The sequence below is a fragment of the Cynoglossus semilaevis genome, chromosome 16 (genome assembly GCF_000523025.1).
Source record: "Cynoglossus semilaevis isolate Cse_v1.0 chromosome 16, Cse_v1.0, whole genome shotgun sequence".
Lineage (NCBI taxonomy): Eukaryota > Metazoa > Chordata > Actinopteri > Pleuronectiformes > Cynoglossidae > Cynoglossus > Cynoglossus semilaevis.
This window is the reverse complement of record NC_024322.1, coordinates 13,175,259-13,188,928: the sequence shown is the minus strand read 5'-3', so window position 1 is coordinate 13,188,928 and position 13,670 is coordinate 13,175,259. Positions and strand designations below refer to the sequence as shown.

Here is a 13,670-nt window from a genome sequence, read left to right as displayed (position 1 = left end):
TCCTGCTGAGCAGGGGTTAGACCTAAGGTGAAGTCAGTAACATATGGCCATTACTGTCAGTGAATCCAATTAGCCGGTGCTGTTGAATAAACACACCGATATTACATTACTCACTCCACCAAATGAGTCACGCACAACTATAACAAGATATTTCTCTGACTACATGACAGTCTTTTAAAAATTCAAACTGTATCCAAGGTGTCTGTGGAAGACACTAACAGCAAAACAGGCCTGCTGCTTCACAATGGATGTGTGATTCTACAGTGACAGCTGACAGGTTAGGATTCATGAGGTCTTCATTCTCTATGCACTTTGTCAGGTGTGTGGATGTGAAGCTTGGCCTCTGATCAGCCTGACATCTCACTCCCCTTCTAGATTTCGCTTCTTTTCACATACAGCTTTTCTACCACAGTCTGTCTGAAAAGTCGGGGAAATGTGTGTCGACATTCACACAGAAAACCAGGAAGAAATCTGTCATAAAGTACGACCGGAATGTTAATGGATTTCATTTCTAAATGAAAGAAGAAAATAATGAAGTGAAAAAGTTAACTAATTTAACCACAACTTTCCCTCATTTCTGGCACTAAATTAACCCTGATGCAGACAGTACAGTAGGTGGCAGTAATGCGCCTCACGTTCCACTGCCAGGCAGAAGAAGACACATGGGCTGTAGCGTAGCGTCTACGTTGTGGCTTATACTCTTGTCACTGTTGCAGATATCTGGTCTGTGTGTATACTGTAGGTCAGGCAGTATTAACGGCATGTGGTCAGTAGAAAGGTCAGGCCCATATATGACCTAATAAAGGAGCATATTATTTTTGGTGCAGCTTGTATCCGTGGCTGCTACTGACGTTTGAAAACATCCATTGAACTTAATGCGGCTTAATGCAGCGTACTTCCCATGAATGTATTGCATTCCAGTACATTATAAATTACTGCACTGTATTTGCAGTTAACTGTGACCTGTAACCCTGCACATTGACATTTGGTCCTGGGCCAGATATGTGAGGTTCGTGTGTACTGTATGGAAAACATCATATGCGTTTGTCGAGGCATCTGACAACATTTGACACTTTTATCAGTTTCTTACATGATGACTGGTACCAGCCGGTTAATACTAACAAGTTAGTGTGTGTGTGTGTGTGTGTGTGTGTGTATGTGCAATGATTTTTTTCATAATGGCCTAAAAATAATCTATGAAGTCTACGTGGTGAATACCGGTCCTACGGTGTAATTAACTGAGTTTGGTTCATTATACAGTCAGTGACAAACATGGAGATATATTTATTCTTAATAATAACACGCTTCACACTGTACAGCCCTTTCATTTACAGCCTGTACAGATGCTGAGCGCCTGTATAATAATAGATATTCAGTTGTTTTTTCCCAGTTAGCTGCAGATGCTACGGTAACAAGTTCAAAGGGTTTCGGTGGATTTAAGTTTCAGCTAAAGAGTTCTGCAAACAGAGTCATGATGCCTCCATGTGTCTGTGGGTTTGTGTATTAGAGCTGAGTGGGAAACAGTGAGGTCTTTACTGTCTGAATGCACCGACTCTCAGTTCAGTGGGAGTTTCATGCCTCCATACTTTAAAGTTCACAGATTAGCGTGGCTAACTGAGGGATTATCTGTTGGATTATGATCAATAGATTACCAAATGATACAGTTTCTGTCATTTCTCATACAGACAGTTCATAGTGAACACAGTGACACACACACATTAACACATGCAGAACAATGTGAGAACGTTTCACTGTATATCTGCCTGTAGTGAGGAGGCAGGTGACGAGCTACTTCCTGTGTGGGGAAACGGTGGTCCACAAATAGTAAACACCCCCACTCTACAGAATTTCCATCAGGGTTTCAGTGGTAATTATATGTGTTGACGTGTGACTTCTCTGAACAGAGCAGGGTCTCACCATGAAACATGAAACCAGTTTTGAACGGAGATAACGGTACGAAGAAAAACAGGCGGGAAGTGGAACTATTTGGCAACATTTGATAATTTTGTTGTTTTTTACCTACAAAGTATTTCTGACCTAATCCTTACCTACAATATATTTCTATATAGTTTCTTACTCTAGCTAGAGAGTATTTCTTACCTATTCTTTACTTACAAAGTATTTCTTGACAACCGCTTACAAAGTATTTTTTACGTACTTATGTCCTCACCTCAAAAGTATTTACAACCAACTTCTTACTGTAACTAGAAAGTATTTCTTACCTTTCACCAGTTAATTCATCAGTAGATTGTCTTTCAGCCACTATCTTGAAGACATTATTTTAAAAAATTTAAAAAAAACTGCCACACCTACAGGTACAGGTAAAGTTCAGGGTAAGACCATGGCCTTGTAGTTCAAGGATGAGGTTTGTCGGTTTAAATCCTGCCCTGGCAGCACTAGGATCTGTTGATCATGCCCTCCAGATGAGTAAGGGCAATTATTTGATAACTGCAAAAAAAAAAAGAAATGAAAAAAATGTAAATATACACACAGTACATATGTATCTGTTCACTGGATGTTGGTGTATTACTGCAGCATGTGATCTTTTATGGTACTTTCCTCAGTCAAGAATTGAATGATTTAATTTAGTCCCACTCTAAACCGTGGGGGCATTCTCAGTTTGCTACAGTTCATATGAGCTGTGACCAATCAGGTTTACTGAGCCTGTGTAATGACACTGCTCATCTCATGCCCTCCAGCTACTGCTGCAGACCTGAGCATGCAAAATGAGATTTTTACCACTTGAAATACATTTTTCTTCCACTGTGTTCCAAATCTGATATTACTTTAGAAGCAAATTTATGTTCAGGTGATGGCTAATATGATTTAGCTTTTTTGCAGGTTTACAATACAAAGAAGAAAAAAAAGTATACATACGAACAAACCCGTGCAATAAATTGGTCACAAACTAATGACGATTCCTTGAGAAATACAGTGCACGGAGTAAGTCCAAAATTCCCAGTTTCCATTAGAATAGTGGCAGCTCTGCTGCAGGGACATTATGGCCCGTGCTCTTCGAGGTGGAAAGCAGCAATCAACAGAAATGAAATGGCCGTACTGTCAACAGAGAGAGAGAGCTCAGATGAATCTGGGACAAAGTAATGAACACTGCCAGAGCTGCGTGACAGAGAAGTGAGGTGAGATTCTCTGCCATGGCTGGACTCCAAGGTCCTGGCTGCAGACAAAAAAAAGATGGCCATGATGTATGTGGGCAAAACCTTCATGTTTTTAAAAATTCAACAGATTCTTGACCTTGGCTGTGATTAACTGTCTGCCATTTGTCTCTGCATGGTAATTTAGTTTGTTTTCCATTGGAGCCTGGAGCTGGATCTGCTGAGCCTTTGTGGGCTATGAAATCCCGATTATAAATCCTGTATAAATGTAGAAAATCAAATTGGCAGGGGGGATCGCAGCGACTTATGGGGATGCAGTCGACTGCAGTGGAAGTCAGATGTCCGCAGGTTATGGTTATTACTTTCTCAGTGTTTTCTAATTGTAAAAAAAAAAGAAAAGAAAAGAAAAACTGATCAAATAAAACCTATGTTTTAGATATTTAAAACAGACACCTTTTAAAATCCCCTCATCTGTCTTACAGTTTAGAACTTCTCGCACCAATGATGTCGAACGTCATCAGTTGATGTGAGCGTGTACCACAACAAAGAGCAGAAATGAAGGAGGGATGGGCAGGAGCCTGGACTGCAGATGAATGTACTCTCTGTGCTCTTCTTCAGTTCTGCAATTTCACAGCTCATGGTCTTCATAAATGGTAAGAATACTTTAACCGGGATATTGAGTCTATTCTGTCTGCATCCAATTTCCAAATGAATAGCACTTGAGAAAATTTTGATAAAACATTAGCATAAAAGAAACACAATATATTGTTTTTTTTAAATAGATTCACTATTAAGGAGAGTGTTTATATATTAGTCTTTATATATTTAGATGTATGTTACTGTAATAATAAACATATTTTTATGGGGAGAATGAAGAGTACTACATATACCAGAACTATACATACAGTTAAGTCTGTTTTTTTTTTGTTTTTTTTGTATTTTCCTGTATTTCCTGGTCACCTGTTTGGGTTATTAGATCAGTAATGGTTAACCAGACTTACCTACAGACATGAGAAGAAGAAGGGAGTGAAACAGAAAAACAGTTATGTTTACAATAGTAACTGAGTAAAACCAAAAGTACATGACAAAAAGTAGGAGTGAGTAAAAGTGTGAGCCGCTCTGACTCGCCCACTGTTGTCATTACAGTAGGTTTTTATTGATCAAATGAAAGTAGCAAAGGACCAGTTTCACTAAAAATCATGGGGGCGCTGTTGTCCCAGTATAGCCCACCTGCACCACCCCTGTTTAGACCAGAAACAGTTCTGACCATTGACATGTTTTTCATTGCTCTGAAAAACCTGACATAGTACCGGAGATGAACTCTGAACCCTGTGCCGCCTCCTAGTGGATGGTTTATGGTTGTTTTACACGAACGTACCTATTAACGTATGTAAAGGCAACACTAAGTAGGCTTTATCCGAAGATTTTCGTATTCTAATAGCTCATCCACCGTTGGATGGTCCTGGCATTTGGTCCAGACATTTATCTTCCCACTTGTAATAACTTATGCCAAGTGTAGGTCAAACCTTCCATCTCTATACCGACTTAATTTGTTCTCAGATGATGACATGCTAACATTTTGCATGCTAACAACAACAAGCCTAACAAGCCTCTGAGAAGCCCAGCTGTGAACACCTGCTACAGTCAGTGATGCTACATTAATATTATTAAAGTAGAATATTGTAAATGAATTGATTAAATGGAAATTAATATGTGCTTCCAAACCAAACCTTCACACACCACTGGTTTTAAGAAAGTCCATATCCTGCTCTTTTCTTATCAGATTCATGCATCCATCAAAACAAACTGTCAGAATAAAAGATATATATAGGTGGGACTTTGGGATTTTTAGGATTTCTGAGACTCTGGCTCTCTGGGGATTCTCTCAAACAACCGTCTCCAGCGAGCAGCAAGGTACAAAAAAAAAAAATTCACTGAGCAACAGCTTGACTAAAGGAACCACCTTGTTAAACAGAGAGATGACAGGAAGGCAGCTCAGATAACCAGTCTTTACAGTGTGGTGAGCAGAGAACAAACATCTCATAAACAACACAATCAGCCGTGAAGTTTAAAGGATGAAACAACACGACTGTCAGGAAAACGGGAATCTGAAGCTGTCCCAACAAATGGCCACGGTTAAAAATAAAACTCGGTCTGATGATTCTGGATTTCTACCGCAGTTATACATTTTCACTGCTATGCTACGCTAACGTGTTCTGTTGGAACATCACTAGAATGAACTGCGGCTGATAGTGTCATTATCTACACATAACCACATATATTATGGGATTTATCCGATCTGTACCAAACACCTGTCACGCCTCACTAGGGAAATAGAAGTAACCGAATCTGCCCTACAGCTAGAATTAAAACTTGTTTGCTAGTTTGAAGCCCAGTTTTGAGTTTGAATTTTTCCCCTAGTATTCCAGCACTGCCCAAAGGATTGTGGGATTAGTTTAATCTTTCACTTTAAGTCGGAAGCCCTCAATATCAGTCTGCGATCCGTATCTGGCCCCTGAGCCACCTATTTGAGGACTAGTAGCTGAACATGTAAAACAGAAGTTGTTCTTGACTGTGTTTGGGTTTGATCAATACATGTGAATGGGCTGAGGTCACCATGGCAACGATGCGCCGTCCTAAGAAACATAAACAAGTTTCAACTGACACAGTACTACTAGTATTTTAAATGTTTATGTTTAATGATTTACAGGCATATCAGCAATATGTTGTATAATATGTTGTATGTCGCCCCCTAATTGTTGATATTTAGATGTTCTGCATTTGTTGCCTAGAAATACGCTTTTAATTCCCACCACGTCCACCTCATGTCAACACTGGACACTCGTTAGCCCCAGGCTAACTTTGGGTTTTACCCCCTTTAATGTTCCTCAGATCTCAGTGCTGTGGTACAATTTGAAGTAATTTAAGTCTCATACTTCCTGAACATGATCTAACGAGGTTACATTTTATCATTGTAGTTATTGGGGGGGGGGGAAATTACGTTTCACAAAAAATAATCCAGGCTATAGGAGGTAAAATATGAAACATTTAAAACTGCTGCCGTCTCCGTCCATTGATATGCATCGGGGCAACCGTTGTGTGCATGCGGCTGTGATGTTTTGCATACTTGCCATATTAGTCAAACACATGATCAGAATATATTAGAACTATATTTTAGTACATCTCCATGCTTTTGAAATTCTGCCGCAGGATTCATTTAGAACTCGGTGCCTGGTGCACGGTGGTTGGTTGAGGAGAGCAACACAATCAGCAACCGCAACAACTGACTTCACACAGTGGTTAATGAAACGGGGATGAGGTTAGCTACTCAGCAATATCACTGGTTCACTATGTCCCTTCGTCTTATTTACACTAAATTCTAAAATGTAGCAGAAGGCACAGGGTGGCGCTGTTTGGTCTTTGTGCATCGATCCAAACCTGTGAAGTATGATTATAGTTATGACTTTTACAATACAAACTGTGATATATCTGAGACTGACATGTGTTGATTGACACAGGATACGATCACATTCATCCTTTTTCCTGCCTCACTACACTGACGTTGTCCACATGTCGAGCGCAGTTTGTTTTTGTTGCCCGATACTGATCTTAACTGAAGTTCAAAATCACCGAGCTGATTAAAATGATGAAACTTAAACTTGCCCTCCTCTAGAAACACAGTAGTTTTTGAGTCTATGATGTAATGACGTCAGATTTTCTGGAAACAGAGCAGTTTCTGAGTCTATGATGTAATGACGTCAGATTGTCAAGAACATGTGTCTTCATCAAATACTGCTGTTAAATGCATTGAATGGAACTTCATAATTGGCTGGTAATCATAGGTTCTGCAAAGCATTTAATGTGAAAGTGCGTACTGGTTCTAGGAACATTTGAAAGAGCAAGAGTGCCATCTACCAGCCACTACTTCTACTACAATTTTTAGTATTTTTTTTAAGTTGTATTTTATTATTATTTTAGCTCCAGTGACTGAGACAGTTAAACGTCATCTCTCTGTTATTTTTCCATTTGTTGTCTTGATAATAATAAATAACTAACCGTTGCAATCTTGAATAACTTGACATTAAACTTTAACATAAATACCATTATAAAAGTTTTTACTAATAATATATTACAACATAACAGGTCTTCTTCATTTTAAAGCTGCCGGCATTAAAGTTTTTTTTAGACCATCCACAATTTTAAAAAGATCAATGACATACTACGTACTACACTCTGTTGTACAAATCTATATTTTATATAGATTATATATATATTTATATATGTGTGTGGGTGTGTATATATATATACAGAGAGAGTAAATAATATACCCCCTCTGCAGACCCCTGTCAAAGACCTTTCATTTAGATAAAAGTGCATGTGTAAAGGCTGTGACTTTCACCATAAATTTGTGCACAACATGTGGGTGTACACTTTGGGGTTAAAAGTGCTTGAGGGAGGATTGAGGTGTGAAAATGAAAATTTGTTGTGGTTATAGGACCTGGGCTCCAAGTATCAGCATCAACAGTTCTTGTTTCTGTTCTGCCAGACTAGACTCATTTCTGGTTACACATTTACTAAAGTAAAAGACCTGGAAGTTTGGAGTTCACACAGTTCTCACAGTACAGCCTGTGAATTGACTCAGTTGGTCTTTGGCAGTTCAGTTACATGTCATTGTTTTGTACCGTCGTAACTTATTGTTTTACATGCATTTTAATACCATAAGGAAAAACATCACTCAAAAAGCTCCACAAACGTCAGACTTCCAATCACTTCTGTGATGTAGACACCTGTCTCTGGATTAGTAATACGCAACCTTTAACATTTTTGTCACCTGGCAAATGTCATAGTCCAGCTCCCACAAATTGCATTATGGGAAAATTGGAAATACATTTAACAACATTCTTCTCCTCCTCTTTGGTTTAGAAAAAAAACGATATAATAATTATATATATAAAAATCATATAATGATGTAATTCTTGAATCCAGTTTCTGCACACAGACGCCAGGGGGAGACATTTAGCTACTAATAAAACTATGGTGGGCTCAAACACAGCCCAGACCCATATTTCATGAATGTTATTTCTGACATAAATTGGACACTTAGGATTAAAAAGCAAGCAAAAAAAAAAAGAGATATATTCAGGAGACTGATATCGTTGCACACTTGTACATCTTCAAATATTTTGTTACATGAGTGCAGTTAAAAAGCCAATGATTTGTGTACAATGAGATATATTTTTGTTTTTTAAATAATAATTTACTTCAGTCATAGCTTTTGCTTTAAGAACGAGCAATACATTCAATTTTATTTCAGGATTCTTCCAAAGGGTGGCTAGGCTAGGCTAAGCTAATACTGTCACTACAATCATTCACACCTACCCGAGTTTTTTTTTCTCTCTCTTCAGGTTAGCAGCCTCCAAAACAAAGTAATTGTTAACTGGAATTATGTTCTTTGTAAATAAAAATGGGTTTCTGTGAACACAACTTTCTGACAAAAAAACCTTGTATAATAGGTCTGGGAAATCTGTGCCTTTCCACCAACTAACAGTTGATGAAGTAATTGGTGCTTTTGGATTAGCTTGCAGCCGCCTGCTGGTATACTTAGCATACTGAACAACCAGAAACAGCTGCAGTAAAAAGAAAACAGAAATGCAGTCCTATTGTTAACTTCTTCGTCCTGGACACTGTCTTATGGGATTTTTGGTATCGCATCAGGATTATTGGTACAAACAATTTGGCTAACTTCACTGTAACATATATTACCAATTAGCTTAAATTGCTATCAGGCTAATGCCATGTTGCAGGTCTGGGCCAAATATGCTGAAAACTGATTGATACTGGTCACTGGACGGTCGATCAATTCTTCTAATTTTTTTATTTATATACCTTGGACAGTTCCTATGCTCAGTGTAGCCTCCAGTTAACTTGCAGTCCAGCAGCCTGTGGACTTTGGGAGGAATCTGTAGTCAAACTACTGCAGCTATCAAACTGGTATTCCCTATGCTGTGAGGCAAGAACACTCACCACCTTTCCACCATGTGGCGCTCCAGGTAAACAATCCACTCAAACATGTCAGAGTTTCTGGCAAAAGAAAGAAAAACATAGACAGAGGGCAGAGTCCTGGTACTATACATGTGTAAAGATGTAGGTTTATGTACAGCATGTACATATATGTTTATACGTATGTGTATCTCTAGTTATTATGTATATATGTACATATATGTCTGTAAGTATATTTGTAGATATATTCATAGTACAGTACAATACATCCATATGTATGTATAAATGCATATATGTATATAGATGTATGTGTGTATATGTGTGTCTGTACTGTATACACATGTGCATATATGTTTGAAAAAGCATATACATTTCAAAATACACATTGTGAATTTATATATGTATATATTTACGTATCAACGTACATATCGACGACCATTTAATTCATTTAAATAATTGTATTTTACTTTTAAATTAGGCCATCAAAGATGAATGAATGAATTGTGTTCAAGTATGTGTCTTTCATGAACAGTTGTTGTTCTTCACTACACAGACTTCATATTCTCAGTACTCAGCTTCTTAATTCTAAAGCGACGCTATAACGAGGAGACCACATCCGTTTTACGTAGGGGTTAAAACAATTTAAAGTATCCTTTAAGGAACTAATTGCTAAAGAAAAGAAAAGGAAAAAAATAAAAATAAAAACCTTGTGATGGTGCTACTTTTTGTTTTGTCGCCGCATGTAACCAGGCTGCAGCCTCAGAAATAAGAGGCCCCATGTAACCTAATCGATTTGTGAGGAGAGAGGCAGACTTGGTCCAGGCTCACTGTGATACGACTCTCTGTGTCAGACCAAGTACCCAGAATAGCCACTGAGTGTCTGCTGAGGAGATGGAGGAGGAAGTCAGAGGTGGATTTATAACAACTGTTGCTTTTGTTGCTGCTGCCTCTGCTGCTGCCGCCGCCGCCGCTGCTGCTGCTGCGGAACCAAACTACCGTTTCAGTCGGCGCCGTGTGGCGCAGGTCGGGCTAGAATGAAGAAGTCTCGTGCAGTCTGGATCGGTGTGCAAGTTCACGGGAATGTATGAACTCCTGCCCGTTTTGAAGGTAATTGACGAGAGAAATGCAACGGGCGCATGGATGTGTTTCCTCCATTAACTAATCATTGTGTGGTTGCTTTAACACGGACGTACAGCTGTAGCGGGCTCCAGACTTCAGACCAGAGGCGCATGTCTGCAGCAGAGACAGACGAGGAGCGTCTGTCTGATGAAAAGAAAGACAAGCCAGACGGGGCTGTGCTGCGAAGACAGACTGCGGTGATCGGATAACCTGTTGAATTACAGCTGTCACTCAGCGCCAACGCAGGCAAGCAGAAATCACTCGAACGCCAGAAACACGGCGCTTTGGCCACATTTACAACAAAAGTGTCTTCATCTTCATCTTCAGCTGCTTCAGCTTCAGCTGCTGCTGTTGATGATTGTTTGCAGAGATGCTGTGTTGTTGCCTGTCAGGTAAACGCTCCCTGTTCTTAGCGCCTCCTGTCTGTACATCTGCAGCACAGACTTCCCACTAATTGGAGTAGAGAATAAAACTAGACCAGACTGTAAAAACAGTATGAATGAGAGCAGACAGAGTTCAACTGAGATTTTATTTAAACATTTTTTTAACCCTTTAATTTTTTTCCGGGACATTTAATTGTGGACCACCGCAGCTGTTCATCCATCACACGTTTTCGTTGCCTCGCTCGTGAATTCACACAGGGACAATATTACATGTATGCATGTCAGTGACATCACACTTCCAGTCCTTTGACTGTTGAAAATAGCTTGGCTGCTCCCTGCCGCTATGGCTAATTCCTTGGAACCGGTGGATCCAGTTTGATCCATCCCTCTCTTTCTTTTTCCTTCCCTAACCAACTTGTTGAGTCTTCTCCCTCGGTGTTCCTACTGTAAAAGTTCACTGCGTGTTCAGCTCGGCTGACGACTCGGGGACTTGTTGGGAAATGTCACCAACTTGAAACAAAGTGAAGTCGTTGTCGATTTCGGAGGGGAGACCCGACGGCGGGCGCGCGCAGAGGAGTCTTTGACGCAGCGGCAGACACCTGTAGGACACTACATCCGCACTTCTCCTTAACTCCTCTCTCACTCCCTGCTTCCTCGAGCCGTTCTGAAGATGATTTTTATTTATTTTTGACTCGTTTAAACCTGTCCTCCAGACAGTTTTTCTCAGAGTACTCTGAATGAAATAAGTGATTTAGACTTTTTGTTTGTTTGTTTGTTTTAGGGAGGTGGAGACAGCACACTACACCCTCCCTCCGTCCATAACCAGACAAGCTTTACTAATTACCAACCAATTTTGCACGAGGGAGACTCCTGAAGGTAATTACATCAACCCATCATGTACTGCATGATCATTTTTTTATTTGTGTTTCACTGAATGTAAAAACACAAACATGTCTCTGTAAATTGTAATTAAAAAAAACTTTTTAAGAAAAACGAACTTCCCTTTAAAGGACAACAGTGTTGTTGGGAAAATGTGTTAAATTAGCACGAAGCGTCCTGAAATTTGTTGTTGTGGTATTTTTTTCTATGCAAGAATTGATATCATTGAGCCAATGGTTCCCAAATTGGGGGGCGCACAACAACAAAGACAAAATACTGATCAAAGCTGGACATTGAAAATGAGCTAAGAGTTTCAGTCCTACAGCTGCAGCCCTGATTGAAAAAGATCAGCAACACATTTTCTGACGTTACCGTCGCACAGTAGAGGGATTGTGGTGGTTTGTTGCTTTTTTTTAATGTAGAATCACATTCCTGCAGGAATTAAGTGTTTGTATAAAAGTTGAGTGAAGTTTGAGTTAGAAATGTGTCGTAGACAGTAGGCTTAATGATAATGTCGTCTGTAAAAGAACAAACTGCAGAAAAGGTTTGTCTGTTTGTGCGATGTTGTGCTAATGTCAACTGACAGATGACGTTTTCAATTAAAGGACCTTAAAAACTTTGATTGAACGTGCTTTAAAAAAACAAAACACCAGCTCGCAGCTCTTTAATATTCCATTAGCTTTGAATCTTTATTGATGCAGTCAAAAATCGCACATGTTGCTACGCTGTTCTAATTGAACAGGCTAACTAACATTTAGTTTTGGAATCATTGACTTTGATTTGATTGTAAATGCGTTGACAATTCTTTTTATTTATTGGAACAAAATTTACACATGCAGTAACTGAAAACACCACTGATGGCAACATAAGAAATCCAAATACCAGATGTTAAGTTTTTTTTTTTTTTTTTTAAATAGTTCATTGTGTTGACCTGACTTTGTACCAGCTGTTGTGGAAGATACAGAGTTATTAATGTGGTTTTAAATCTGATCTAATGAAATAATCAGATCATTTATATGGCATTAGACGGCATATTTGATATAAATATTTATGTTACAAATCAGAAAAATTCAAATCACACACTGCAAAGTCTTTAAAATGACTTTTTATAAAACTGAAAACACCTTTGGAATAGAACATTAGAAACACAGTGAACTGATGTCTTTCTAATGTCTGGTTTTTCACAGTACTCCCATCACACTTGAAATGGAGGCACCTGATGGCCACTGTGCAAGTAAGTCCTCAAACATTTACTAATTAAAAAAAAAAAAAAGTTAATCTGCCTGTTTATTCTGCGGTGATAATGACCACGGTGGTAGTGATAACGCCGCTGACCGCGTCTGCACGTGGAGGTTTTGGGGCTACAGTCCTGGCGTCTTGATCTAATTCTGACTTTGACATAGTTTCCACCTTGTTGAAAACATATGGACACACACACGCATGCAAAAACAAATCTTTTTTTTTTTTTGCGAACACAGCAAAATAAACATTTCAAAGGGATTTTCCCCTGGTGCAGCCTTTTTCCTGTTTAACCCTTAACGATAGAGAGAGCGATGCACATAGCAACATCCTGTTGAAAGCAGCAGATACTGGATATGCAGTTTGTGGTGCTCCATTGCCCTTTGCTGGTTTCCTTTGGGCAGGTTTCTTCAACATCTTCCTGTTCCCCAAAGTACTTTGTGTGTGGTTGAGTATTAAAAAAAAAAACCAGCTAGCGTGCCGTTTGTGACACCTCTGAGGAGTTTGAGTTGTCGATTGGTGATTTGTTCTCGTAGGAACACTTGTCAGGCGGGGACAGGGAGGTGGCGGAGGAAGGAATGGAAGCTCTTTGTCCTTCAGTGGGTCTGTTCTGAATGTATGGGCTTGGAACGAAACAATGTGTTCCATTAGCACGAGATTGGAAATATTTACATACTGTTGTCTTCTGTGTATCTGGCTGTGTTTCATTACTCGGCACTAGAAAGAAATCAGGTCAGACGCTGTCCCTGTTCTACTACATATCTGTGCCGTCGCCTCCAATTTGTAACTTTGCTTATTAGAAATCGGTGTAGTTTCTTATTAGCATGAATACTACAATAGCACTATGTGTATGTTTTATGTTGAGTTATTTTAGTTTTCTTTAAACAAAACAAAAACCTAGAATATACTATATTTCTCAGCAGACTGAACTTTAACA

The 13,670-nt window shown here is 39.2% G+C and overlaps 1 protein-coding gene across 10 annotated transcripts in view; it reads left to right on the top strand.

The window, feature by feature from the left end:
• Positions 1 to 13,670, top strand: part of ikzf2 (IKAROS family zinc finger 2) — an 84,274-nt gene that overhangs the window by 53,040 nt on the left and 17,564 nt on the right. For 2 of the 10 annotated variants that reach the window (XM_025063642.1, XM_025063633.1), the window contains exons 4-9: positions 3,596 to 3,766; positions 9,009 to 9,163; positions 9,864 to 10,220; positions 10,309 to 11,216; positions 11,397 to 11,491; positions 12,682 to 12,728. In XM_025063642.1, coding sequence (XP_024919410.1) covers positions 12,701 to 12,728 — 28 coding nt within the window. In that variant the 5' untranslated portion in view covers positions 3,596 to 3,766; positions 9,009 to 9,163; positions 9,864 to 10,220; ... (1 more) ...; positions 11,397 to 11,491; positions 12,682 to 12,700. Of the gene's footprint in view, positions 1 to 2,893; positions 3,462 to 3,595; positions 3,767 to 8,061; positions 9,164 to 9,863; positions 10,221 to 10,308; positions 11,217 to 11,396; positions 11,492 to 12,681; positions 12,729 to 13,670 lie in introns of those variants that run through there. The other 8 variants (XM_025063635.1, XM_025063636.1, XM_025063639.1 and 5 more) reach the window with 8 other exon arrangements.